This window comes from Prionailurus bengalensis, chromosome C2 (genome assembly GCF_016509475.1).
Source record: "Prionailurus bengalensis isolate Pbe53 chromosome C2, Fcat_Pben_1.1_paternal_pri, whole genome shotgun sequence".
NCBI lineage: Eukaryota > Metazoa > Chordata > Mammalia > Carnivora > Felidae > Prionailurus > Prionailurus bengalensis.
In genome coordinates, this window is record NC_057350.1 from 157,722,835 (window position 1) to 157,749,799 (window position 26,965).

The window sequence follows — 26,965 nt, forward strand, 5'->3', positions numbered from 1 at the left end:
TCCAGGCTGGTAGGTGACAGTTTTAATCAGCAAAGGGATTAATACAAGGCAGCAAGATGAGCGGATCCCTGCCCACGCCCACCACATACAAAGAGGCTTCACCTGGATTTAGTCAAGTGCACTGTGCAGGTGTTCTCAACACCACATTGCTATCTCGAGGGGGTATCGTTGGAGTGGCTTCTGGGAGCAGAAAAGGCAAGTGGGACCCACGTTCTAAGACAGGGAAGCGGATGAGGAGCCTCCTGGGTCCAACTCACAGGTTGATAGCAGTCACGTCTTTTGGATGCCCTCCCCCAACACCCCTGCCACCACATGTGCACAGCCTTCCCCACTATCCAAAATCTGCATCAGAGTGGTACATCTGTTACAATCAGTGAAGCTACATTAACACATCGTGACCCAAAGTCCGCAGCTTACATTAGGGTTCACTCTTGGTCTCGTACATTCCATGGGTTTTGACAAAAGTATGATGACACTTATCCGCCATTATAGTTTCACTGCCCTAGAAATCATCTGTGTTGTGCCCACTCATCCCTGCCCACCCCCCCCAAGTGCCTGGCAATCTCTCATCCTTTTCTGCCTTCATAGTTTTGCCTTTTCCAGAAGGTCATAGAGTTGGAAACACAGTATGTAGCCTTTTCAGATTGGCTTCTTTCACTTAGTAAAGTGAATTTATGTTTCCTCCATGTCTGTTCGTGGCATGATAGCTCATTTCTTGTTAATGCTGAATAATGTTCCATTGTCTGGATAAATTATACAGCTTCTTTATCCATTCACCTGTTGAAGGACATCTTGTCTGCTTCCCAGTCTTGACAGTTATGAATAAAGCTTCTGTAAACATTTGTGTGCAGGTTTTTTTATATAACAATTTTTAACCTTATTTATTTATTTTGAGAGCGAGAGAGCATGAGCTTGAGTAGGGAAGGGGCAGAGAGGGGAGACAGAATCCCAAGCAGGTTCCGAGTTCTCAGGGTGGAGCCCGACATGGGGCTCGAACTCATGAACCCTGCGATAATGACCTGAGCCTAAACCAAGAGCCAGATGCTTAACCCACTGAGCCACCCAGGTGCCCTCGTGTGCAGGTTTTTGTGTGGGCGTTAATTTTCCCCTCATTTGGGTAAATACTAACAAGTGTGATCAATTGCTGGCTGGTGTGACAAGAGTGCATTTAGTTTGGAAAGAAGCCTCCAGACTGTCTTCCAAAGTCGCATTACCGTTTTGCGTTCCCACCAGCAACGAATGAAGAGTTCCTGCTGCTCTGCATCCTTATCAGCATTTGGTGTTGTCAGTATTTTGGATTTTGGCCATTCTAATAGTTGTGTAGTGGCTCGCATTGCCGTTTTGGCCTAGATTCTTGAATAATGTCAACGGCATAATGAGAAAAGCTGAAGAAAAGAAAAGCTAAAAGATTAGAGACCACTAAATAGAGGAGACAAAATGGATTCTGGACTGCAGCCTGTCTCCAGGGGAAAAATGTGCACGAAAGACATTATTAGAACAGTTGACAAAACTGGAATAATGTATCAATGTGACATTTCCTGGACTGGATCATTGTCTGTAGATTTGCTTTTAGAACCTACAAACTGACAGAGTAAGGGCCAAGTGGGCTTGATGTATACGACCTACTCTCAAACGATTCAGGGAAAAAAACCCCTATAAATAAGATAGAGGAAATGTGGTGTAATATTAGCAATTTATGAATGTGGATCATGGATACATAGGAGTTGTTTGTACTATCCGTGCAACTGTTCTGCAAATTACTTAAAAATAAAAAGTTTAAAGCATTAGAAAAATAACAGGTCTGCCTTTAACATCCCACCCCTATCTCTGGATGCACACATACAAGTTTCTCCAGCATATTCTTGAAGAGTGGAATCGCAGACTGAAGGCGTGTGCATCATCTTCAACTTGATCTGCTGAATAGTTTACAAAGGGTCACTGACATCCGCATTAATTCTGTTTATCCATCGTCTTCCTCTCACTGAGAGGTAAGGTCATTGGCCGTGCCACCAAGGTGTATAGGCCTTGGACCCGCGGCATCAGCCTCACCAGGATGCTGGCTAGAAATGCAAATGCCCAGACCCTCACCCCAGACCTTCTGAGTGGGAAACTCTGGGGCACCGCCTAGGAATCTGCGTTTTCACAAGCGCTCTAAGCGATCAAAAGGCTTTAAGCGGCGCTGCGATCCGCTAGGGCCGCGTCCGGCTTGCAGACCGCCAGCTCCAAACAAATGAACAAAGGAGCCCCCAGAGCCCAGTGCAGAACCGGAGGGCAGCGCGCCATCCCCAGGGCACCCTCCCCGGCGCGGGCAGCTTCTCCCGGACCCCCCGGCCGGGTGGCTGGGTGAGGGAGGGCGCAGGACGGGGCGGGCCGGAGGCTGGTGTCCCCGCCTCCCAAGCCTTGGGCTCGCCGCGTTGCGCAGTCCTCCGCCTTCCTTGCCTTCTCGTCCCCTTCCTTCCTTCCTTCCTTCCTTCCGCCGGGCGCGATGGAGCCGGGACGCGGGGCGGCCGCGGCGCTGCTGGCGCTGCTGTGCGCAGTCTGTGCGCTGCGCTGCGGGCGCGCCCAGTACGAGCGCTACAGCTTCCGCAGCTTCCCGCGGGACGAGCTGATGCCGCTCGAGTCGGCCTACCGGCACGCGCTGGACCAGTACAGCGGCGAGCACTGGGCGGAGAGCGTGGGCTACCTGGAGATCAGCCTGCGGCTGCACCGCCTGCTGCGCGACAGCGAGGCCTTCTGCCACCGCAACTGCAGCGCCGTGCCCCAGCCCGAGCCGGCCGCCGGCCTCGCCCGCTACCCCGAGCTGCGCCTCTTCGGGGGCCTGCTGCGCCGCGCGCACTGCCTCAAGCGCTGCAAGCAGGGCCTGCCAGCCTTCCGCCAGTCGCAGCCCAGCCGCGAAGTGCTGGCCGACTTCCAGCGCCGGGAGCCCTACAAGTTCCTGCAGTTCGCCTACTTCAAGGCAAGTCGGCCCGCCCCGCCTCCCGAGCCCCGCCCCAGGCCCGGGCCCCGCCCCATCCCCGGGCCCGGGCCCCGCCCCATCCCCAGGTCCGGGCCCCGCCCCCAGGCCCGGGCCCCGCCCCATCCCCGGGTTCGGGCCCCGCCCCATCTCCAGGTCTGGGCCCCGCCCCGTCCCCAGGCCCGGGCCCCGCCCCACTCCTGGGCCCAGGTCCCGCCCCATCCCCGGGCCCGGGCCCCGCCCCCAGGCCCGGGCCCCGCCCCATCCCCAGGTCCGGGCCCGGGCCCCGCCCCATCCCCAGGCCCAGACCCTCCGTCTGGGCGGCCCCGCCTTTCCTTGACCCGGCCTGCTCCCACCCAGCCCTGCGAAAGCAGAAGCCTCCAACTTCTGTTCCCCTTCTTCGTCTTAAATAGAGGTGCAAATGCTTTTCTGGAAGCGTTGTTCTGAGGCAGAGAATTCGTACACAGAGCGTCTAGCGCAGTGTCTGCCACGCAGCAGTGCCTGATGAATGTTACCGGGTATTTGACAGACTCTCCTTTTCTGTGTGTTCCATGAAAACCCCTTTTTGTCTCCAGTGGCGGCTTTCAGTAATTGAGGGGAAGAGGACCTGAGCTGCCGCCTAGTCTCTCTCTAAAAGAGAAGGAAACTGAGGCCAGGCCGGGGCAGAGTCTCCTTGGGAGCACGCACGCCTGCCTGGAGTAGCAGAACGGGGCACTGTGGTTCATCCGGGTTGGTCCTCTCCGCTCTTTTTCGTCTAGAATTTAACGCGGTTGACTTCCTCCTTTGCGGCTGCTTAAATCCTGTGATTGTTGGCTAAAAATAGCCACAAATTGCAATTCTTGACCCTCTGAGGTCTTTCTCAGGGGACCCACAAGTTCTAAGGATGGGCTCAATTGCCTGTTACTGGACAAAGTGACTTTAACTTGGCAGGTCTTTACCAGATTTTGCCAAGGAAGCCCTCCTAAAGCCCAGCTTCTGCTTTACCTAATTGGAAACGCTTTTCAAAGGAGTATATTGCGTTTATGCATTTGTTTTAACGACTACCAAACTAGATCCATGGCATTTTCCAGACTCTGGAGGTAGAAGTTGTTTGCTTTTGTCTTTGCTTTGAGTCTTTGCACTGCAGGGTCTGTTTTTCGTATTTCTGAAACAAACCCATGTTACGCTGTGCTCATAAGAGTAATAAAATAGTGTGAAACCCTAAATGGGTGAACACCTGAGTTATTTCTATGCTTACATTTTTGTGCGAGGTCTCGATTTTGTGAATGTTTGTTCTGGCAATAAAAAAAAAAAAGCTTTAAAATAAGACCAGGGGATAAAGTTCCAGGACATAGAAAAATGATGGCCGGCTCACACCATCCCTATTTTTAAGCCAAAATGACTCATTTAATTTTCTCTTTTTTGTATAGCTTTTGCCAGATTACTGTCTGAACCGAATTTGAGTCATATAGTCAAGGGGGAAATGTTTTGTTTTTAAAGCTGGAGAACAGTAGAAGCTGATTTCTTTTCTATACAGATGAATTTGAAACAAAAGGTATACATAGGGAGGAGGGAAAGAGGATTTTCCTTAATGTGACCAGAAGGCAAAGGTTTTCTCCTTCGGCATGGCGTCTTCAAAGGTCGGGATGGTCACAGCTACTCTTCAAAACCCTTTACTTAAAAGTCAGTAAAATAGCATCTGTGTTGGTATTTTGAGATCTCTTATGGGACAGGAAAAGGTTCAGAGTTTTGTGAGTAAGCCAGAATCTTCACTTAGTTGCTTCGACTGAAAATCACTGAAGAAGTGATTTTAGGTGGTGTTACTGCATGCTTTATTTTTTTCCTTAGCGATGTTTCTATTTTCAGACCAAATGGGTGGGGACCAAATGACCGTGTGCCAGGCCCATACATCCGGCCTGGCACCTGAAACCCGAGGCTGGTTCTGAGTGCCGCCTGCTGTGGGAGGACTTGAGCAGGTGTTATCGGGCCACTCTGATTTGCAGGCCTCTGTTTCAGTGATTAAGGACAAATGCCTGAGTTGAACACACAGATGGGGATGGTGGGGCTGGCCTGTCAGAGTGGGGCAAAGAGGTATGGATGTGTGCTTTTGTAGGAAGGGGCTCCTGGTATGGCCCGCAAGCCCACGTAGGTTTTAGGTCATCGCCTATCTTAGGTCCACGTCCCCAGCCGTGGGTTCTCTCCATGGCCGCATTTCCACGAAATGCTCACCGTCCCCACAGGCTGAGCAAAAAGTGGGCCCCCGCACTTGATCGAATCCCGAATGACTGTTGAGGTCTGAGCAGGTAGAGCAGGCCCCGTCCCAGGCACTCCTGGCCCACCCTTTGCCTGGACCAGGACTCTCTCCCCACGCCCCCACCCCCTGTCACCACATTGAGGAGTGGCTCGTAGGGAGGTAGCTGGGGTCGTCCCGTGCAGGTGGCTGTTTCTCAGGAGCTCACGGGAGGGTAGTGCTCCTTTCCCCTTCTCCAGAACCTGCCTGGGTTTCTGTGCGAGGTTCAGCTGCCAAGATGCGGCTCCACGTTTCAGCGGGCAGAGCCCGACCTGAAGTGAATACACCACCCTTTCCTCTCCAGGAAGGGCTTCCATAAAACTCAGATCCTAAGTTAGGGGCCTTGAAGATCCCATTCTGTGCCCTTTTTTCTAAGTGCCCTTCTGAGAATTCGAGAGTCTCGTTTCATTGGCAAATGCTGTAAAGGGCTGCATTCATACCTCCTCCCTTCCTGCGGGCCTGCCTGTTTCCGGACCGGAGCCTAAGGCCTTCTGTAGAGCTCTTGCAAGGGCATTCCCACACGGGCCACTCACGGGCATTTCCGAAATGCCAGCGCTGACATCCGGGAGTCTGCCCTCGTTACTTCTCCGGCCCAGCTGCCGCCTCGTCTCCAAATGACTTGGTGCCAATCCTGGGGCACTTTCGTACGGATATACGCTACCCTTTGATGCGCAGAATTCCAGGATGTGCCAAGTGTCCCTTTGTTTTCTGTCTGCAAACCTCACTCCCACCTCTGAGCGGCCCTCTGGATTGGCTGAAGGAGGCTCCGTGCACATGTGTGGGTGCCTCCGCTTCCCCACAGCGAGGTTGTGCCATGATTCCCGGGGACGGCCAGGGACAACACGTCAGCGTGGGGGCCCTCTGCTTGCGGGTCGCGTGTCCGCCCAGGGGGGCGTCCGCATCCTTGCCCTCCCGCCTGCTGGAGCCCACACCCCAACACACGCTTCCTCCCCGAGGACTTCTGCCTTCCTGGTCACTGTCCACGAGGGTGCCCTGCCTGGAGCTCCTGGGCCACACACCTTAATGGATGTTGCCAGGAGATCGGGAAGCATACTTGAGGCTACGGTACATGGCAGCAGGCGTTTTGTTTTCCTGTTTTGCTCGTTGTTACAGACCCACTTCCTAGAGCAGCGGCTGGCAGGCAGGAGGCTCTCAGCGAATGTTTGCCCAGTGAATGGATAAGGGAACGGTGATGGGGGTCATCGAGAATGGTGAGCAGGAGGTTCTGCCAGACATGTGGGAAAATATTAATATATTTAGGAACATACACGTATCTTGGAAAACACTAATGTATTTTTCCAGAAGGCGTGGCGTAGTCGTACTGGGTAGTTGGAGGAACGTTTGAGGGTGGTTATTTACAAAGGCTAGTGATGGTAAGTGTGAGCACCCCTTGGCCAAAAAGGGCGAGGGTGAGGACAGTTCCAGGACGCAGGAAGGAGGGAGACTGTCTGGAGAGGGCCGCCTTGAGAGGAGCTGTGGCCTTCAGTTAAGGGGCACTAGCAGCCCAAGGTGACAGAAGGGAGGGAGCCAGGAGGCTAAATAATCCAACCTCACCCTTTTGCCTTCCTTCGGGCTCCCACTGGGGCTCCTCACTGGTGACCCCCATTGGAAGCAGGAGAGCAAGAGAGTGCAGGTTTCATGGGCCATGGAAGTCAATGAACCCCCGGCTGGAAGCCCTGTGTTGAAACACAGAGTTACTTGCAGGACTGAACGTTCTTGTTTTGCAAAAATCACTGTTCATCTTCCATTGAGTAGATGTCACGTCTCTTCGCTGTACTTAGGCAAATAATCTCCCAAAGGCCATTGCCGCCGCTCACACCTTTCTACTGAAGCATCCCGATGACGAAATGATGAAGAGAAACATGGCGTATTACAAGAGCTTGCCTGATGCCGAGGACTACATTAAGGACTTGGAAACCAAGTCATATGAGGTATAAGTGGGTTTTCACACAGCCGACAGTGGCAGCGTGAGTGGCTGAGGGAGGAGGTCTGGATGAACGGCTGTTGACGTCTAAGGGCCTCTAGGATTTTTGATGACACTGATGAATATTAGGGCAACAAGAACGATGGACTGTTTCGCACAACGGTGACCCACTCAAGAGTGAGGTTTTACATTCTGTGAGGCACCTGAAGCCATCTTTCCTTTAAATGCTGTATTTTAGAAATAAGGTCATTTGATCGTTTGGTTTTTAAGATAGAGGAATGAACACACAGTTTCTTTTTTCTTTTTTTTTTTTTTAATTTTTTTTTTGAACGTTTATTTATTTTTGGGACAGAGAGAGACAGAGCATGAACGGGGGAAGGGCAGAGAGAGAGGGAGACACAGAATCGAAAACAGGCTCCAGGCTCTGAGCCATCAGCCCGACGCGGGGCTCGAACTCCGGGACCGCGAGATCGTGACCTGGCTGAAGTCGGACGCTTAACCGACTGCGCCACCCAGGCGCCCCGAACACACAGTTTCTGATGAGACTAGAAGACATATCTTTTCACACACACACACACACACACACACACACACACACTCACACACCATATGTACTGAGGTGGAGAGGGAATCGGGGAGCGTGGAGGACTGACTTGACAGATTAGAGACTACTGGAATCTCTGCCTCTGCAGGGGGGAGTCTGATGAGAGGGAATGGGGAAGAACCTAACCCCCGTGAGCACTTGCTGTTGTCTGGACCTGTCGAATGTGGGCGCAGGGGGCATGGGTCCTAAGGGAGGGCAGGGCCGGGTTGAAAACAGAGGGATGTGTTGAAGGGGTCCATGGGCAGCTGGTAGCTTCCAACCAAGGCCCGGGGTTTCCTGTAGTGTGACCAGACTGCAAGCTCACTTTTTCACTGGTGGGGACCCTCCAAGTCTCTATTCTGGGGGCCCTTCAGTTTTCCAGGGAAGAATCCTCCAGCCTTTTGCAGGCCTGGTGGCGGCTCATGCTCGTCCGCTGGTGTCCGAGAGCCGGTCTGGGGAGAGGGATGGGGTTGCCGCGGCTGGTTCGGAGACCTCACCCACTTCCTGGCTCTCCGCCCCATGCCTCCACCCCCGCCCTCCTATGCCTGGTCCCTGACCCTCCAGCCTTTATGGATGGGGTCTCTAGAAAAGGAGTCACTGGTCTCTGGTAAGGAGCAGCTTTGGGAGGTGGGATCTCTTGGGCATGTAGGTGGGTGTGAGAGGAAACCTAGGGCTCCAAAAGCCCCGTTCAGACTTTCAGTCCTGCTTTCTGCTCCGCGCCTGGCGCCAGTCTCCGTGCTCGCCAGCGCCTGCAAATCCGACAGGCGTGCGGCGTAGTGGAGTGTGTGGTGTGTGGGGGTCACTTCCCCCCGAGACCCTCCTCTGCGATAATTTGGCTTTCTGTCCTTCCAAAAGTCGCTGGAGTGTCTTATCTGCCGCTCGCTCCTTTTTCATTCTCCTGTGCAAAGGGTTTATGCCTTTTAATCCTCTTCGCCACGGTGGCCGTCGTGGGGCTCGGGGAGCAAGGCGGAGCGCACGTGGTCGGTGCACTGCGCGTAACTGCAGCTTGGCTAGACCCTTCTTTCCCTCTTCCAAGTCCTGCCGGCTGTGGTGGGGCTGCCCTCCTGTGTGCCCAGGGGCCCCTCTCCACATGTGGCTTTCTTCTTGTCACCCCCGCCCTGCTGCCCCTGCAGAGCCGGCTGCCTGGGTTGCTGCTCGCGTCCCCGGGCAAGGCGCCTTCAGTTCTCTGCCGGCCTCGTTTGCAGGGGATGCTGCCTGCCCGGGAGGTTTAGGGAGGTCTTGCCGCGCGAGCTGACACCTGAAGCTTGGCGAGAAGCTCAGGTCTGAGGGGTGGCCCTTGGATACCCCCGTTCTGGAGCAGCTGGAAGAGGATCCCGAGGGGGGCATTCCCTGCTTACGTCCCGGCCCGTCCTGCACCATCCACACTGGCAGGGTCGTGTATGCATCCCAGATCTCTGCTCATTTCTTCTGAGACCAGGCAGCTTCCCCGGCCCCCATTATTTCTCTCTGTCTGGTCCAGCCGACGATGAGCAGAAATGCCTTGACTTTTCCGCTGCCAGGCAGGTGGCCACCGTCCCCAGCAGCTAGTGTAGTGGCTTTCCTATTTTATACGTAGCCGTTGGGGGAGGGGGCCTGCCACCTGCTGCCGAGCTTATGTGTTTTCTTCGGTTCAGTTTTAAAAATCAGCTTTACTGAGGGATAGCTTGCTTGAAATGTATTCACCAATTTTAAGTGTAGAATTCAATGATTTGGGGGGAAGGTGTGCAATTGTGTAAGCACCACCATAATCACATTATAGAATAGTTTCCTCTCCTCTAAAATGCTCCGTCAGGCCCCTTTCCAGTCAAGCCTTTGTCCCAACCCCTGATCGTGGCGGTGGGGGGGTGGGGGGGTGGGGGGGGGGCGGAGCCGGGGGTGGCACTGCTCTGATTTCTGTCACTGTAAGTTTTTCCTTTCTTCTTGATCTGAATTTGGTTGTATTACCCTGCCCCTCCTACTTTTGAATTAGATGAGAAGGTACCATTGTACACAGGACAGAAAAAGCCAGATAGAAGTCAGTTCCCGGTTGGCTTATGTGTGATTAAGGGTCGGCGTGGTTTTCTGGGCACTGAGGAGAGCAGAACTCCGTGCTGGTCTGCCTCCTTCAGGCCTGCAAGCTCCCCGCCCCCCCCCCCCAACCCCCACCCCGTGCCTTCCAGAGCCTGTTCGTCCGAGCCGTGCGGGCCTACAATGGCGAGAACTGGAGGACGTCCGTCACAGACATGGAGCTGGCCCTTCCCGATTTCTTCAAAGCCTTTTACGAGTGTCTGGCGGCCTGTGAGGGCTCCAGGGAGATCAAGGACTTCAAGGACTTCTATCTTTCCATAGCAGGTTGGTGGCGTTTTGGTTTGGACCAGGGACCAACGGGACAGCCTCGTGTGGCATCTGCGTGCCTTCCTGGTGCCTGCAGTGGCCTCTGGGGGACGTTTGAGCGTCCCTCTGACTGGGTAGCTGGGGAGGTAATATGTAACCCACGCAGACCAGCCTTTGCCTTTCCAGGGGCTTCTGGAAAAATAACTGAGTACAGTGTCCAAGCACAGGCCTGGAAAGGGGGTCGGCCAGATCAGCCCTGCCCCGTCACAGATTCCCCACAGGCTTTTGGAAAAATAAAACCGGGCCCGAGAGCAACTCCCGACCCACGTGATATAAAGCATCGCCGTGTTCGCCGCCTCTGAGCGTGCAGTCCCTTGTCGTACAGCCACCGCCACCTCCCGCGGTTTCATCTTCTCAAACGGAAGTTCTGTGCCCAGTGAACCCAGCTCCGCCCTCTTCCCACCACGGCCCCTGGCACCACCGTCTACTTTCTGTCTCCACGAATTTGGCTACCCTAGGTACCTCGGATGAGTAGAATTCGTATTTGTCCTTTTGGGACTGGCTTATTTTACTTAGCATAACACACTCGAGTTCCAAAAATATCGTAACAAATTGCTCATCTTTTAGGTTTATTTATTTAACGTTTACTTATTTATTTTTGAGAGAGAGAGAGAAAAGGAGAAAGAGACGGAGCATGAATGGGGAGGGCCAGAGAGAGAGGGAGACACAGAATCTGAAACAGGCTCCAGGCTCCGAGCCGTCAGCACAGAGCCCGATGCGGGGCTCGAACCCACAAACCACAAGATCGTGACTTGAGCCTAAGTCGGAAGCTTAACCCACTGAGCCACCAGGGCACCCCTATGCTATTGATATTTTTTAGGACTATAAGCCACTCACTTTATAGACTATTCCTCAGTTTGAGTTTCTGTTGTGTGTCCTCACAATTACATTCAGGTTGCGCACTTTGGGCTGGAACGTTACGGAAGTATACTTCTCAGGGTATCACATCCAGATGTACGTGGTATCTTTTTGCCCCTTACTGGTGACATTAATTTTGAAGCACTGGTTAAGGTACTTTCCAGTTTCCAGTCTCTCTATCATACTGTTTTTCCTTTTGATACTAATAAGTAATTTGCGAAGAGATACTTCAAGACTCGGACAATTTGTTGTCTGTTAAACTGTCTCCACCCCTTCCCCCACTACCACACATATACTGATTTAGCATGTATTGAAGACTCTTGCCTGATTCTTTTTTCTCTATAAAGGAAAATAGACATATATTTTTTTTTCTGTATTTTTATGTTTACTTCTCTCATACCGAATAGGTACCATACTTTATACACTGCTCTGTTCTTGGTTTTTTCTACTTAGCAATATACCTTACCTAGCACGTGGAGATAGTCATTCTTTTTATGACTGACTCGACACCTCGAGGGGTGGTGGGAATAATATGCCCCAGTTTATTCAGTTACCTGATGGACATTTGGTTTGGCCCAATCTTTTGCTATTACATGAAATATTGCAAAGGGGGAACTTCAGGGTTTGTTTGTTTGTTTTTGCTAAGTGTAGGGGTATGTTTTCAAAGTCAACACAAGTGGGATAGATAGTTCAAAGAGTAAATGTCTCTGTAAATTATTTAGTACGTTAAGGTACCATTTTTGTATTCCTACCAAAGGAATACAAAACATGTACCGTCATCCTGGAGTCTTCTGCTTCTAACTGCGCGAAGGGAGAAAAGGGAGAGGACCAAGGATCATGTGGGAGACTTCAGGGACCAGTCCCAGAAGTGGCACGCATTAGTTGTTGCTATCCACGTTTCATTGGCCCAATTACCCATAGGGCCCCACCCTAACTGCAAGGGAGGCTGGGAAATGTAGTCTTTGACATCTCGCTCTGTTGTTATATTTAGGTCTACCTCTTCTCTTTTAAAGGCTGTGTAGATTCCATTGTTTGTATGTATCAGAGTTGAGTAGTCACTAGCCTGTTGATTGGCATTTAGGTTGTCTGTTTGCTGTTACAAACAGTGCCTGGGTGTGCCTGTGTCTAAGGAAAATTTCCTAGAGGTAGACTGCTGGGTCCGAGAATTTGTGTATTTTAACTTTGATACGTTTTGCCGAATTTGTCTCCAAAAAGTGTGTTTCTGTTTTGCTTCTATCAAGGGAATATGAGACTGTAAGTTTCACCATTTTCCCTCTAATGCTGAGTGTTATCAAATTTTTAAAATGTTGCCAATTTAACTTGCAGACGTGTGGAGTGACCATGTGGTACACGTGAAACTGATGTAATATGTGTGTCTACCATACTTCAGTTAAGCAAATTTTTATTTGCCAGTTTAACGCTTTAAGATATTTTAGATGGGATTGTGTGTGGGTGGGGAAGGGGCAGAGAGAGAGGGAGGGAGAGAGAATCCCAAGCAGGCTCCCTGCTCAGCACAGAGCCTGACTCGGGGCTCAGTCCTACCGACCGTGAGATTTTTGGCCCAAGCCAAAAATCAAGAGTCAGAAGCTTAACCGACTGAGCCACTCAGGTGCCCGTGGATTGTGTTTCTTTTTTTAAAAAAAAATTTTTTTAACGTTTATTTATTTTTGAGACAGAGAGAGACAGAGCATGAACGGGGGAGGGGCAGAGAAAGAGGGAGACACAGAATCGGAAGCAGGCTCCAGGCTCTGAGCCATCAGCCCAGAGCCCGATGCGGGGCTCGAACTCACCGACCTCGAGATCATGACCTGAGCCGAAGTCGGATGCTTAACCGGCTGAGCCACCCAGGAGCCCCTGGATTGTGTTTCTTAATTACAAATGAAGTGTAACATATTTTCACAATGTTTATTAGCCATTTTTACAATTTCTTTTCTGTGAGCCTCCTTTGGCCATTTTTATATTGGGTGTTTGTCTTTTTCTTACTGACTTTGAGGAACTTTGTATATTAAGGATTTCAGCCCATTTATCATAACTGTTGTTGAACTATTTTACCTTGATTATCTTTACCTTTCACCGGGATTACGAGGAGAGGGGGGCAGAAGTAGTTTTAAGAAACTAATGAATGCAGGGGTGCCTGGTTGGCTCTGTTGGTGGAGCATGTGACTCTTGATCTCAGGGTGGTGAGTTCGAGTCCCACGCTGGGTATAGAGATTACTTAAAAACTAAAAAAGTGAAAAAAAGAAAAGAAAAAGGAACGAATGAACGTACTGCTCTGAAAATCTGTGTGCATTCTTTCAGATCATTATGTAGAAGTCCTGGAATGCAAAATGCAGTGTGAAAAGAACCTCACCCCCGTTGTAGGAGGCTATCCCGTGGAGAAGTTTGTGGCCACCATGTATCATTATTTGCAGTTTGCTTATTATAAATGTAAGTAATTATCTTCCATGAGAGCTTGGGCAAGGTGCTCAGCCCTGCTAAGACTCAGCTTCCCCATCTGTAAAAAATAGGGTTAAGAACCCTTACCTGTGGTTGTTGAAGAGGAGTTGTCAAGGTCACGTCGACAGCCCCAGTGCTGGGCCTCGCACAAAAAGGTGGCAAGGCCTGGTGATTCAGGGCGCATGTCAGCTGCGTCACTTACTAATTTCTCTGTGCCTCGGGTCCTCATCTGTAAGTCAGAGATCATCGTATTAACCTCCTGAGGTTGCCATGAGGGGCCAGTGGGTTGACAGGTGTGGAATGCTTGGGGTATTCGTACACGGGCGTGTGACAAACCTCTGTCAACGTGCTTTGTTGAGTGGCTGTCCTGCCACGGCCACCTGCCGTTTTACCCCACCTCCTGTCCTCTTGAGGGTACTCTGAAAGCTTTGCCTGCTGAAGGTTAAAAAAGGGACCAAAAGGGGCGCCTGGGTGGCGCAGTCGGTTAAGCGTCCGACTTCAGCCAGGTCACGATCTCGCGGTCTGTGAGTTCGAGCCCCGCGTCAGGCTCTGGACTGATGGCTCAGAGCCTGGAGCCTGTTTCCGATTCTGTGTCTCCCTCTCTCTCTGCCCCTCCCCCGTTCATGCTCTGTCTCTCTCTGTCCCAAAATAAATAAATGTTGAAAAAAAAAATTTAAAAAAAAAAAAAAAAAAAAAAAAAAAAAAAGGGACCAAAAAAAAAAAAAAAGATTTTTCTTCTATGTGTGCATATGTGAGTGTATACATATATATATTTACATTTTTAATTTTGGTAATCAGGATTGTCCCTGGGAAGGCTGTGTAGCAGTCATTTGCACCAGAGCTCTGTGAGGAAGGGAAATGGCCCCTTCCGGCAGTGACCCTGCCATTACGACAGCCTGAACCTCACCTAAGGATGCAGTGAAGTGTCCCGAAATGTCCCTTGCTTGGGACATCGCAGGTCAAGAGGAGGGTGAGGTGTGGCTTCATCAGGTGTCCTTCCCCTTGCACAGAGGGCAGGGATGAAGTTTTGTGTTTAAAAAAATTTTTTTAATGTTTATTTATTTTCGAGAGAGAGACAGAGCGTGAGAGTGGGAGGGGCAGAGAGAGGGGGACACAGAATCTGAAGCGGGCTCCAGGCTCCGAGCTATCAGCACAGAGCTGGACGTGGGGTTCGAACCCACAAGCTGTGAGATCATGACCTGAGCTGAAGTCGGACACTCAACTGACTGAGCCTGAGCCACCCGGGCACCCCATTTATTTATTTATTTTTAATGTTTATTTATTTTTGAGACAGAGAGAAAGACAGAGTATAAGCTGGGGAGGGGCAGAGACAGAGGGAGACACAGAATCGGAAGCAGGCTCCAGGCTCTGAGCCATCAGCCCAGAGCCCTACGCAGGGCTCGAACTCACGGACCGCGAGATCGTGACCTGAGCTGAAGTTGGACGCTTAACCGACTGAGCCACTCAGGCGCCCCGATGTTGTTGTTGTTTTAATAAGCTAGTATTTATTTCATTTTCACAAAAATCTCTGTTGGTACCTCCCTGTTGGACTTTGAAACCCAGGGAAGAATCGATCAGGTCTCCGAGCCCTCTGAGCCCGGCTTGGTGCTGTATGCACAGGGCCAGAACACTGGGAGTTTAGGAGTGTTCCGGATACATCCAGGCTCTGGTGGCTCATGGGTCCTCGAAATTCTCACGTGCTCAGGAAATCACCCCTCATCTCGGAAACTGTGGCAATGACTTATGAACACTGGCAGACCAAAACCTTTACATCTGCTTGCTGCTTCGAAAGAAAATCTTTGCTTTCCGGGTTTATAGGTAAAGAGTATGAGTTAACGTTTGCTTCTTGAAATTGGCTTCTTGAAAGTCGGCCCTGTTGTGAACTCTTTCTACACTATCTGCCACACTAAATTTTTTGAGGACAGGTGTCATTTATACTTGAACCCCAGCCCTGAAAGGCCTTGACCTAAGTGCCTTTCCCAGCCTTCTAGACCTGGTGAATGGCCTGTGCCCTTAAGTACAGGTTTTAAGGTTGTTGTCACAGGAAACAGCCACTAGGTGGCACAATTTATTCATACCCGAGTTTTGGTTACTCTGGCCAAGCTGAGCTTTTAGCAAGGGTAGTGTTCTGGGTTGTAAATTGGAGTGCAGTGTGTCAGGATAAATGCCCGGGGGCTTGTGGCTTATCACCTCTTTCCCTTTGCCCCCACCCCCACCCCCAAAACAAACCCCAGCCCCTGCAGATCCTCTATGCTGAAGGTGCCATCGGAGGTGGGGCAACTCTAATGAGGGATGCTAGAGGTGGGAACCCCAGTTTCCAGGACATGTCAATACCAGGTGACTTCACATCTTTTCCGGCCCAGAGGGCCCACCGCCTTTTGGGTTTCCTAGCTTTGGTTTAGCTGTAGGAGGGCTGCCTGGATCTGGTGATGGTGGTGCCATCTAGAGGGGACCCAGGCACGTGCTCCCTACCTCCCTCAGCCCGGGAGGACAGTCCAGGCCTTGGGAACCCAGCCTTCCCAGCCCAGGTCAGTGGATCCCGAAGTGCAGGCTAATAGACACTTCTGCAGAGGCGTCTGCCTAACGAGGAACCTCCGTGTTTGAAAACCACTCCCCAGGCTGCTCTGGAGACCCGGTCTGTGACCTGCCTGCCCAGGGGTGACTCTGGTCCGTCACAGGCTTTCCCAAGGAGGGGATGTGCACAAGGGGCTGGCTCATGGCCGTTTCCTTTAGGCGGCTGTGCTGGTGAGGGGAATTTCAGGGCAGGGTTTGCTGATTTCCTGTTCCTCTTTTCTCCCCGGCCTCAGTGAACGACCTGAAGAACGCGGCCCCCTGTGCGGTCAGCTACCTGCTCTTTGACCACAGTGACAAGGTCATGCAGCAGAACCTGGTGTATTACCAGTACCACAGGGACAAGTGGGGCCTCTCAGACGAGCATTTCCAGCCCAGACCAGTAGGTATCAGGGCGCCAGGGATCACGTTTCCTGGCCTCCTCTTCATTCTCACTTTCAGGATACTGTTCCGCCTCTTAAGACGAAGAGTTATTGCAGAAACGAAGGGGAACTCCTTTTCTTCTGTTGTTTTTCTAGTTGTCGTTGTTGTTTTGTCCTTGAACATGTTACCGCTCTATTCTGATTCCTAAATCAGTAAAAACTACCAGTTTCAAACATTATGGAAATGTTTTACTCGGAAAGCGAAGTTCTTTCAAAGTCCCGTGCCTTTTCCCTACGTCCTGCCTTACCGCTACATACGTCTCATGTACACAGCACGTGTGTCTGATTTTATGGAAACAGGGTCACGCGTTACCTGCTCTTGTGCACGTTGCTTCGTCTTTCTCGTGAACGTTTTCCGTGTCACATTCCTACGCCTGCTTACTTTTTTGCACCTCCAAGGCATCATTTAATTCCCCTGATGGACAGGCCCAGCTTGGCGTGTGTTGCCAGGACTCCAGGATTGTATCATACTCTTTTTTTTTTTTTTTTTTTTTGAGAGAGAGAAAGAGGGAGAGAGAGTGCGTGTGTGCGAGCAGGGGAGGGGCAGAGAGAGAGGAGGACAGAGCATCCAAAGCAGGCCCTGCACTGACTGGGTGGCTCAAACTCACAAACTGTGAGATCACAACCTGAGCCGAAGTCGGACGTCTAACTGACTGAGCCACCCAGGCGCCCCGCTCCTATATTACTTGTAAAAAAGCTTTTTAAATTGGCCTCTGCCCTTAACTTGTATTTTCATTGGGATTTTTTGTGCTCTCCTGTCTGCCATCCATACGTTTTCCTTCGTACCTCGCTCCCCAGCCAACACACCCGCACGCTTTCTCTCTCTTTCTCTCTCCCCCTCTTACTCACTTGGGGCTGGCCACTCTTTCTTAATTGAGATATGATTCATATGCAATAAAATTCATGCTTTTAAAATGTACAGTTGAGGGGCGCCTGGGTGGCTCAGTCGGTTGGGCGACCGACTTCAGCTCAGGTCATGATCTTGCGGTCCGTGAGTTTGAGCCCCGCGTCGGGCTCTGGGCTGACAGCTCAGAGCCTGGAGCGTGTTTCGGATTCTGTGTCTCCCTCTCTCTGACCCTCCCCCGTTCATGCTCTGTCTCTCTCTGTCCCAAAAATAAATAAACGTTAAAAAAAAAAATTAAAAAAAACAAAATAAAATGTACAGTTGAGTGGTTTCTAGCACATTCACGGAGTGGCACAACCATGACCACTCTCCAATTTTAAACATTTTTATCCCCGAAAGAAGTCCAAACTGTTTCTCCCTCCTCCCGGTTCTGACATGCAAAGGTTGGTCGTAAAAACTGTTCTGTGTTTGTGTTGAACAGGAAGCAGTTCAGTTCTTCAATGTAACTACGCTCCAGAAAGAGCTGTATGACTTTGCTAAGGAAAATATAATGGATGACGATGAGGTAAGTTTGCACGGTTAGCACACGTCTGGCTCGGAGAAAATATTACTCACATCTTTGCTGAAGTCACTAGAAGCCCTAGTCGTCCCTGAAACAGAAGGGGACCCGGAGGAATACAGTCTCTGTGGGCGTTTTAGTGGAAGTCAGAGCTCTGGGGAGGGGAAAGACGGCTTTCTAGGAAACCCAGGCTGCAGCCCCACATTTCCTGATGGTGAGTGTGGAGGGCCCCATCCTAGACGTCATCCAGACATCATGTTTTAACTTTATAAAAACACAGTGGATTCTCAGTTACTCAGTGCTCCGAACACCCTTGGAAACACTCATCCCGATTTCTCTGTGATATTATTATTATCTCTTTTTTTTCTTTCTCTTTTTGTTAATTAGGTCCTTGCTGAGTGGCATTTTATCGTTCTCGGAGACAGCTTGAAATTCCTGATTTCAGCTGACTCCTTTTTGAGAAAGACTCCGCTCTCCTGCTCTCGGAGCATTTGGGGTGGGGCAGCCTAGTCACAGAAAAGTCCTTAGGGGAGGTATTTAGAGAGATGCATTTGAAACAAACCAGAACATGCTTCCTAAGGCCTAAGCCTAGGTAGGGGCTTGCGCGCTGTTGGAGCGTATCCTGGCCTGACCCCTCACCTCTGAGCTGCTAGGCTGCACCCAGGCGCCCGGGCCCTCCGGATCTTCTGTTTCCACTGCCCTGGTTTTTGGTGGAGCACCTCTAAGTGAGATACCATGGGATTTGTTTTCGGTGCACAAATTTGCACGGGGTGGACCTGTCACTGGTATTCATTGGATTTCCCAGAGCTTCATTGTTTCATTTATAAAATGGGACGAATAATGGGGACCTCACAGGGCTGGGGAAATGAAATACCATGCTGCATGTGGAAGTGATTTATAGACCAGGAGGTGATCGTTGTGGCATGTGTCTGAGAAGCAGAGCCTCAGATAAGGTCACAAGGATGCTGCAAAGGCAGGGGTGCTGGCTTGATACAAACAGGGTTGGCTGCTATTGTTTGGAACGTGGAGAAAACCATATTGAAAAAAAGGGAGAGTTGAATTCCTAATGGAAGCCACTACTGACATTTTGAGATGTATACCTCCACTTTTTTCTATCCATTTCCCAATATATATTCATCGCAAACCCAATTGTAATAGACATCATGGCTTTTCCATTTAACGCTGTAATATGAGAAGCTTCCCTTGTTATGTTTTTCTAGAACAGCTTTATTGAAATATTATTCGCACACCATAAATTATCCTTTTTAAAGTACAAATACAGTGTGTTTTTGTATACTCACAAAGTTGTGCATCCATCACTGCTATCAAATTTTAGAGCATTTTCATCACCCCCAAAAGAAATCCCAAACCTGTTAGTGGTCTCATTCCCCATTCTTTCTCCTCTGCCCGCTGCCCCCCCATCTCTGCCCCCAGCCTCTGGCAACCACTAATTTACTTTCTGTGTCTATGGATATGCCTGTTCTGGACGTTCATATCAATGGAATCATAGGGTATGTAGTCTGTTGTGACCACCTTCTCTCACTGAGCATAATGTTTTCAAGACAACATTATGTATTTCAATTACAATACATGTTGTAATATGTATTATGTTACATGTGAATTTCCATTTTTATTGCTGACTAGTATTCCACTGTGTGGATATACCACTGTTTGGTTACCTGTTCCTCTGTTGATGGACATTTATACTGGGTTGTTTCCACTTTGGGGCTATTTTGAATAATGACACCATGAGCATTTGTGGGCATGTTTTCGTTTGGACAAAGGTTGTTAATTCTCTTACGTACCAAAAGTACATACGTGGAAGGGGAATTGCTGGGTAATATGGTAACTCTATGGTTACCTGGTTGAGAAACTCCCAGACTCTTTTCCAAAGGGGCTGCACCGTTTTACATTCCCAGCAGCAATGTATAAAATTTCCAACTGGCTACATATTTGTCAGCCCTTCTCGGTGTTTGTCTTTTCTATATTAGCCATCCTGGCAGGTAAGAAATAGCATCTCATTGAGGTTTTGATGTTCATTTCCCTAATGACTAATGATGTTGAGCATTCTCTCATATGCTTACTGGCTATTTGTGTATCTTCTTTGGGGAGATGTGCAGTCTATTCGCACTCTTTGCCCATTTTTTTTTAATTGGGTTACTTTTCTTTTTATTGTTGCATTATAAGAGTTCTTTATCTACTCTGGTTATAAGTCCTCTGTCAGACACATGAATTGCATGCAAATATTCTCTTGCAATATTCTCTGTGGGTTTTCTTTTCGTGTTCTTAATGGTATCTTAAGGCATAAAAGTTTTAAATTTTGATGGGATCCCATGTATCTGTTTTTTCTTTTTTTGCTTGTGTTTTTGGTATCAATCTCTAAGAAACTATCACTTATCCAAGATCATGAAATTTTACTCCTATTTTTTTTTTTAAGATTTCTATAATTTTAAGACTTTAGGTCTACAATCTATTTTGAGTTAATTTTACATATGATGTGAGATAGGGCTACAATTCCATTCTTTTACATACGGATAACCAGTTGTCCCAGCACCATTTGTTGAAAAGACTTTCTTTCCCATTGATGTGTCTTGGTACCCTTGTTGGAAATCAACTGACCATAAATCTGAGGGTTTATATCTGGGCTCTCAATTCTAATCCGTTGATCCAGATTTCTGTCCTTACGCCAGTACCACACTGTCTTGAACACTGTAGCTTTTTGGTCCGTCGCGAAACTGAAAATGTGAGTCTTCTGATCTCATTCTTCTAGATTGTTTTGGCTATTCTTAGGTCCCTTGCATTTCCATATGAATTATAGGATCAGCTTGCCAATTTCTCTAAAGGGCAGCTGGGATTTTTTATAGGAATTGGGCTAAATCTGAAGATCCTTTGGATAGTATTGACATCTTTTTTTAAAAATTATTATTATTTTAAAATTTAAATCCAAGTTGGTTACATATCGTGTAATACTGATTTCAGGAGTAGAATTTAGTGATTCATTCTCTACATAGAACACCCAGTGCTCCATCCCAACAAGTGCCCTCTTTAATACCCATCACCCATTTAGCCCATCCCTCACCCAAAACCCCTCCAGCAACCCTCAATTTGTTCTCTGTATTTAAGAATCTTTTATGGTTTATCTCTCTCCCTGTTTTTATATTATTTTTGCTTCCCCTCCCTTAAGTTAATCTGTTTATATCTTAAATTCCACATATGAGTGAAGTCATATGATATGTGTCTTTCTCTGACTTATTTTGCTTAGCATAATACACTCTAGTTCCATCCACGTTGTTGCAAATGGCAAGATTTCATTCTTTTTGATTGCCAAGTAATATTCCATTGAAAACGTATATACCACATCTTCTTTATCCATTCATCCGTCGATGGACATTTGGGCTCTTTCCATACTTTGGCTACTGTCGATAGCGTTGCTATAAACATGGGAGTGCATGTGCCCCTTCAAAACAGCATGCCTGTATCCCTTGGATAAATACCTAGTAGTGCAATTGCTGGGTCGTAGGATAGCTCTATGTTTAATTTTTTGAGGAACCTCCATACTGTTTTCCAGAGTGGCTGCACCAATTTGCATTCCCACCAGCCGTGCAAAAGACATCCTCTTTTTCCATATCTTTGTCAACATCTGTTGTTGCCTGAGTTGTTCATGTTAGCCATTCTGACAGGTGTGAGGTGATATTTCATTGTGGTTTTGATTTGTATTTCCCTGATGATGAGTGATGTTGAGCATTTTTTCATGTGTCAGTTGGCCATCTGGATGTCTTCTTCGGAGAAGCGTCTATTCATGTCTTTTGCCCATTTCTTCACTGGATTATTTGTTTTTTGGGTGTTGAGCTTGATAACTTCTTTATGGATTTTGGATACTAACCCTTTATCTGATATGTCGTTTGCAAATATCTTCTCCCATTCTGTCGGTTGCCTTTTATTTTTGCTGATTGTTTCCTTCACTGTGCAGAAGCTTTTTATCTTGATGAGGTCCTAATAGTTCACTTTTGCTTTTGTTTCCCTTGCCTCCTGAGATATGGCAAGTAAGAAGTTGCTGCGGCTGAGATCAAAGAGGTCGTTGCCTGTTTTCTCCTCTAGGATTTTGATGGCTTCCTGTCTTACATTGAGGTCTTTCATCCATTTTGAGTTTATTTTTGTGTATGCTGTAACAAAGTGGTCCAGGTTCATTCTTCTGCATGTCACTGTCCAGTTTTCCCAGCACCACTTGCTGAAGAGACTGTCTTTATTCCATTGGCTATTCTTTCCTGCTTTGTCAAAGATGAGTTGGCCATACGTTTGTGGGTCCAATTCTGGGTTCTCTTTTCTGTTCCATTGATCTGAGTGTCTGTTTTTGTGCCAGTACCATCCTGTCTTGATGATTACAGCTTTGTAATACAGCTTGAAGTCCAGAATCGTGATGCCTCCAGCTTTGGTTTTCTTTTTCAGGTTTCTTTGGCTATTCAGGGTCTTTTCTGGTTCCGTACAAATTTTAGGATTGTTTGTTTTAGCTCTGTAAAGAATGCTGGTTATTTTGATAGGGATTGTGGATAGTATTGACGTCTTGACAGTATTAAGTTTTCTGATCCATTAACATGGGATGTTTTCCACTTCTTTAGGTCCCCTTTAATTTCCTTCAATAATGCTTTCTTACATTTCATTAAGAAATGAAATTTTGCTAATGGAATTTTTTCTTATTTTTGTTTTCAGTTGTTCATTGTTAGTAGATAGAGATACAGTTGATTTTTGTATATTGATATTATAATTCTGCAAATTTGTTGAAGTTGTTTATTGTAATAGTTGTGTGTATGTGTGGTTTTGCTTAGGAGGTTCTATATACAAGATCATGTTATCTATGAATAGAAGTGGTTTTATTTCTTTTCTTCCAATCTGGATGACTTTTATTTATTTTGCTTTGCTCATAGCCCTGACTAAAACCTCCAGTAAAATGTCAAATATAAATAGAGAGATTGGACATCCTTGTTTTGTTCCCAATTTTAGGAGGAAAACATTTGGTGTTAGCATTAAGACTGCTGTTAACTGTGGGTTTTTTGGTAGGTGCCCTTTGTCAGGTTGAGAAAGTTCCCCCTTCTACTCCTAGTTTGTCAAATGTTTTTGTCATGAAGTGGTGTTGAATTTTGTCGGTTGCTTTCTTCTGTATCCATTGAGATGATCGTGTGGTTTTCGTTAACCTTGTTAGTTAATGTTTATTTTAAACATGACTTTTTAGTGACTAACGGTCCATGGTATGGATTTTTAAAGTTGAGCTTTTTGTTTTTATAAGCATTTTCGGTTGCTTCCAACTTTTTGCTTTCACAAATAACACAGCTGTGACTACATTGGTTACCTTTTTCCTGGTCATTTCCTTAGGATAAATTCCCATGGGTGGGATTCCTGGGTCTAAGGCTATGAATGAGGGCTTTTGATGTACAGAAACAATATATTTAGAAAAATCATAGGTGTTAGAACAACAGGAGAACTTTTACAATATTCACTCAAGCTCTCTCACATCACAGATGAGGAAATTCAGAAAGGTTGAGTAACTTGCTCAAAGTCACACAGCTGGTTAGTAATCATCCATTGCTCACCAGAATTATTCTAGGCTTCAAAATTCCTAGGATTCTTGGACCTGACACTGCCATGATAAAGAAAGAAGTCTGTCGAAGGTCCTAGAAGCATTTAGCTTCTTAATCAAAGCTTTAGAACCGTGAGCAAGTGACTTTCTTTTCTATATATCAAATTATATTTCAGCTTATTTTCAAATCATATTGGGTTATTTCTATGTATCAAAGAAATAAGTATAATCAATACAATAAAATTATTAATTTAATCTTTAAGATTCCAAAGGCCAAAATACTACATTGAGACAAAACATCAGTATGATTCAGCTACTGATATTAGGGGATTTCTCCTTTATTATCGTGAAATGTGTTGTAAGAGCTCCTGAAAGTTTTGCACACTCGTTAAGAATTTTGCAGACGCTAATTATAGTTTCAGAAACCTTATAAAGCAGGCTGAAATGGATGCATCAAGTTTCAGGATCTGATGGTTATTTGTTTCGGGAAGGTCTAAAAGAAATAGATTACAGTTTGCAGGAGTGATTTACTGAGAGGGAGTGCTCTCAGGAGGGAAAGAAGTGAGGGGCAGGGGAAGGAGCCATGAAACTATGAGGTCTCCGCCAGAGTCAAGCTCAGCCTGATCCCGTGGGAGCTCCGGAGCACGAACTGTACCACAGAGCTCTTCCTGCATTTTGTACGCACCTTATCACCCTCTCCCTGGTGGTTGGCAGCCTGGAGGGCTTGGGGTGCAAACTCCCCCATAGGGCTGCTCCCTTTGGCCAAGGTCAATTGTCCAGAGAAGGGGCAGCTGTAAGCCATCAGCAACTAACACTCCCAGCAGCTGGGGGACGGGTGCACCCGAAAGATCTGAGCAAGGCCTCCGCTGTAACAGGCCACAGAGGGGGTAGTGTTTCTTTCGTCTGTATTGCCTTGGGTACTTATTAGTGAGCTAAGAGCAAATGATACCACACCCCTATGTCACAGCAGCCACACCGCGAGAAACGGGAACTCTGGGAACAGCTGTCATGGCCATACATATAATCCCTCTACTGTGTTTTCCTTTTGGGGCCCAGAAGGCAACGGAGGCAAACATCGTTTGTTCAATCGGTCGTCTTCCACTTCTGTCACTTTAGTTTCTAATCTCAGGCATGATACGGTAGAAATATTCGATGAAAATAATAAGACCCCCTTTTGTGTCTCGCGTGCTCGGGAGGTTTCCCAACTATTCTCTGATGCTGAGAGGTTATAACGGGAAGTGTGGTAAAGTATCAAACGGAGCAAAGAGGCTCTTGGCCTGGGATGGTGACCTCTGTGAGGGAGGCCACGCTGGCCCTCACGGGGGGGGGGGGGGGGCTGGCCCTCGTGGGAGTAAGACTCGGCCTGCTTGGTGATTCGCTCGTTCTTGGCGCTGAAGAAAATGGGTGTCCTCGGCTGGCGGCCCAGGTGTGTCGTGGGAGAGAATTCAATGCAGGGAGGAAACGAGAAAGTGTGCTGGGCTATCAGATTGAGGCTTAAGGCTGATTGCAGAAGGGGGGAGCGGGTGCTCCTGGTACTGACCGTGGGCAGGCGGGTCCCACGACACCCAAGAGACCGTCCTGTGAACGGAGTGACCGCCTCAGCCACACCAGGGATACGCACACATACCCTCTTCCTGTAGCAGGTGTCCGACTATGTCCATTCCAGGCTCTAGGGAAGGAAAGTCACCCGGGTCCTGGTCCTGGTCCTTGAAAAGCTCATGACCTGCTGGTCAATGTAGAAAGGGAGCAGGCAGAGGGTGCTCCTGTGGAGTAACTACCAAGGAGGGGGATGCCCAGAAAGGGGGGCTCTGAACGGGTCTTTCAGAGGCTGGCTGGACTGCCCCCCTCCCTCACACAGGCCACCTGTGGGGGTTGCAGAGCCCTTGACTCCAAGTTCCCAAGGAGTGGAAGCCAGGTCCCCTCCCAGGTAGAAGGCAGGTCCTCTGGGCCCAAGGGCAAGGCGGAGGGGCTGCTCCAGCCCACACAGGCAGCTGGCAGCGTCCAGCCCACAGTCTGGGGGCTGGGCCTCTTAGAAACAGTCGTGGCTCAGCAGCACTTCTAAAGTCAGGTAACCCACTTAACAGACGTGTCGTGTCATCTCTTACAGGGAGAGGTTCTGGAATACGTGGATGACCTCTTGGAGCTGGAGGAGACCGGCTAGTCCACAGCAAAGAGAAGCCCCTGGATGTCCAGGGGACACAGATTCTGTCTGCCTTTCCCCAGTAGCCCACGTCGCCGATACCTCAAAGCCTTCTCTTCACTCTGCGAAGTGAAAGGGAAGCCTCGTCTCTCACTACGTCTAATAAGGGGCGAGCCTGCCTTCCCCGTGACCACACCTGCCCCCCCACGCGCCTCCCACCTTCACACACGCCTTTCGCACTATTTTGGTTGGAAGCACGGTCCTCCATTTTTCCCCCCAGAAAATCACAATTTTTTTTTTTAATAAGAAAAATACTCCTCAAATTAGATAATTGTGAAAACCTATTTTGGGCTTTCCGCTCTTTCAGGTTTTAGACTCCATTATCCCCATGCCCTGATTCAGGAAGACAGTGGAAGACACGGGCCAAACTTCTCCACACACCTCCCCCCCCCCCCCGACCCCGTGACAGCGTACAAGTGGTCTGACCCGCACCATTTCTGGCACCCACTGAAAGAGAAGCTGCGTAGATAGTTTAGGCTCCAGAAATGTGGCTTTTGCCCCACACTTCTGCATCTCCAAAGTCTTACAATGGTTGGTCGATCCCTGGGCACCATAGTCAGTTGCAAGTCTCAGAGTTGGAAATGGAAGAAAGCAGAGGGGGTCTGGTCTCATTCATTTTTTCAATAAATATTTATTGAGCACCTACTACATGCTAGACGTTGACGGGGGCACTAGAAGCGCCGTGCAGAATGACGGGGAGAAAATCCCTGCCCTCCGGAGCCTACGTCCTCTAAGGGAGACAGACAACAAATAAATAAGAACAAATGTGTATAAACTATCAAGAGTGTTAATTGCTATGGGAAAAAAATTAGGCGCGCGGGCAAGGGGCCTGGAGATGAGGCCTGGAGTCTCAAATCGGATGGGCAGGGAAGGCCTCGCTGAGAAGGCGACATCACGGCCAGACTTTGGGGAAGCGGGTCTCAGGGAAAAGCATGCCAGGCAGAGGGAACAGCATGTGCAATGCTTTACAGGGAGAACACGCTCCCTGTGGCCACGGAGGCCAAGGAGAGGAGTGGGCAGGGGGAGAACGGAAGGAGATAAGTCTGACAGGTGTTAGTACATGAGGTGGGTCGAGCACAGACGGCTTAGGCCAGCGAGAGGCTTCTACTCCGGCTGAGGTGGGAGCCGCTGGGAGAGCGCCCTGACTGACTGGACCCCTCCAGCTGCCACGTTGTGAAAAACCTGAGCGTGAGCCGGGCCGAAGGGAGTGTGGGCTCGGACCCGGGCGGTTGCGATGGGGACCTAAGAAGTGACCCATTGGATGTGGAGCATGAGAAAGAGGGGCTGACGGTGGCCTCCAGGCCTTTGGCCAGAGCACTGGGAAGGATGGCGTTGCCATTGGCCGAATATGGGGAAGTTCGGGGCGTGGGCTCCGTAAGGAGTTTGGTGCAGAGCAGCTGG

General features: G+C 48.8%; 1 protein-coding gene across 2 annotated transcripts; it reads left to right on the plus strand.

Moving 5' to 3' along the window:
* Window positions 1–26,339, plus strand: LOC122492193 (cartilage associated protein). 2 transcript variants are annotated; one of them, XM_043595857.1, is made up of 8 exons: window positions 1–2,956; window positions 7,004–7,153; window positions 9,889–10,060; window positions 13,259–13,387; window positions 15,017–15,214; window positions 16,204–16,349; window positions 17,715–17,798; window positions 25,472–26,339. In XM_043595857.1, the coding sequence occupies exons 1-8, from the start codon at window positions 2,486–2,488 to the stop codon at window positions 25,523–25,525; spliced, it is 1,404 nt and encodes a 467-aa protein (XP_043451792.1). In that variant the 5' UTR covers window positions 1–2,485; the 3' UTR covers window positions 25,526–26,339. The 2 variants fall into 2 exon arrangements, with proteins under 2 accessions (XP_043451792.1, XP_043451791.1); XM_043595856.1 differs by lacking the exon at window positions 15,017–15,214.
* Window positions 26,340–26,965: the final 626 nt, after the last annotated feature.

Coding starts and splice junctions, on each gene's coding strand:
- LOC122492193 (XM_043595857.1), top strand. CDS start 2,486: ATGGAGCCGGGACGCGGGGCGGCCGCGGCGCTGCTGGCGCTGCTGTGC. Junction 2,957..7,003: donor TGCAGTTCGCCTACTTCAAG/GCAAGTCGGCCC, acceptor CGCTGTACTTAG/GCAAATAATCTCCCAAAGGC. Junction 10,061..13,258: donor CTTCTATCTTTCCATAGCAG/GTTGGTGGCGTT, acceptor GCATTCTTTCAG/ATCATTATGTAGAAGTCCTG.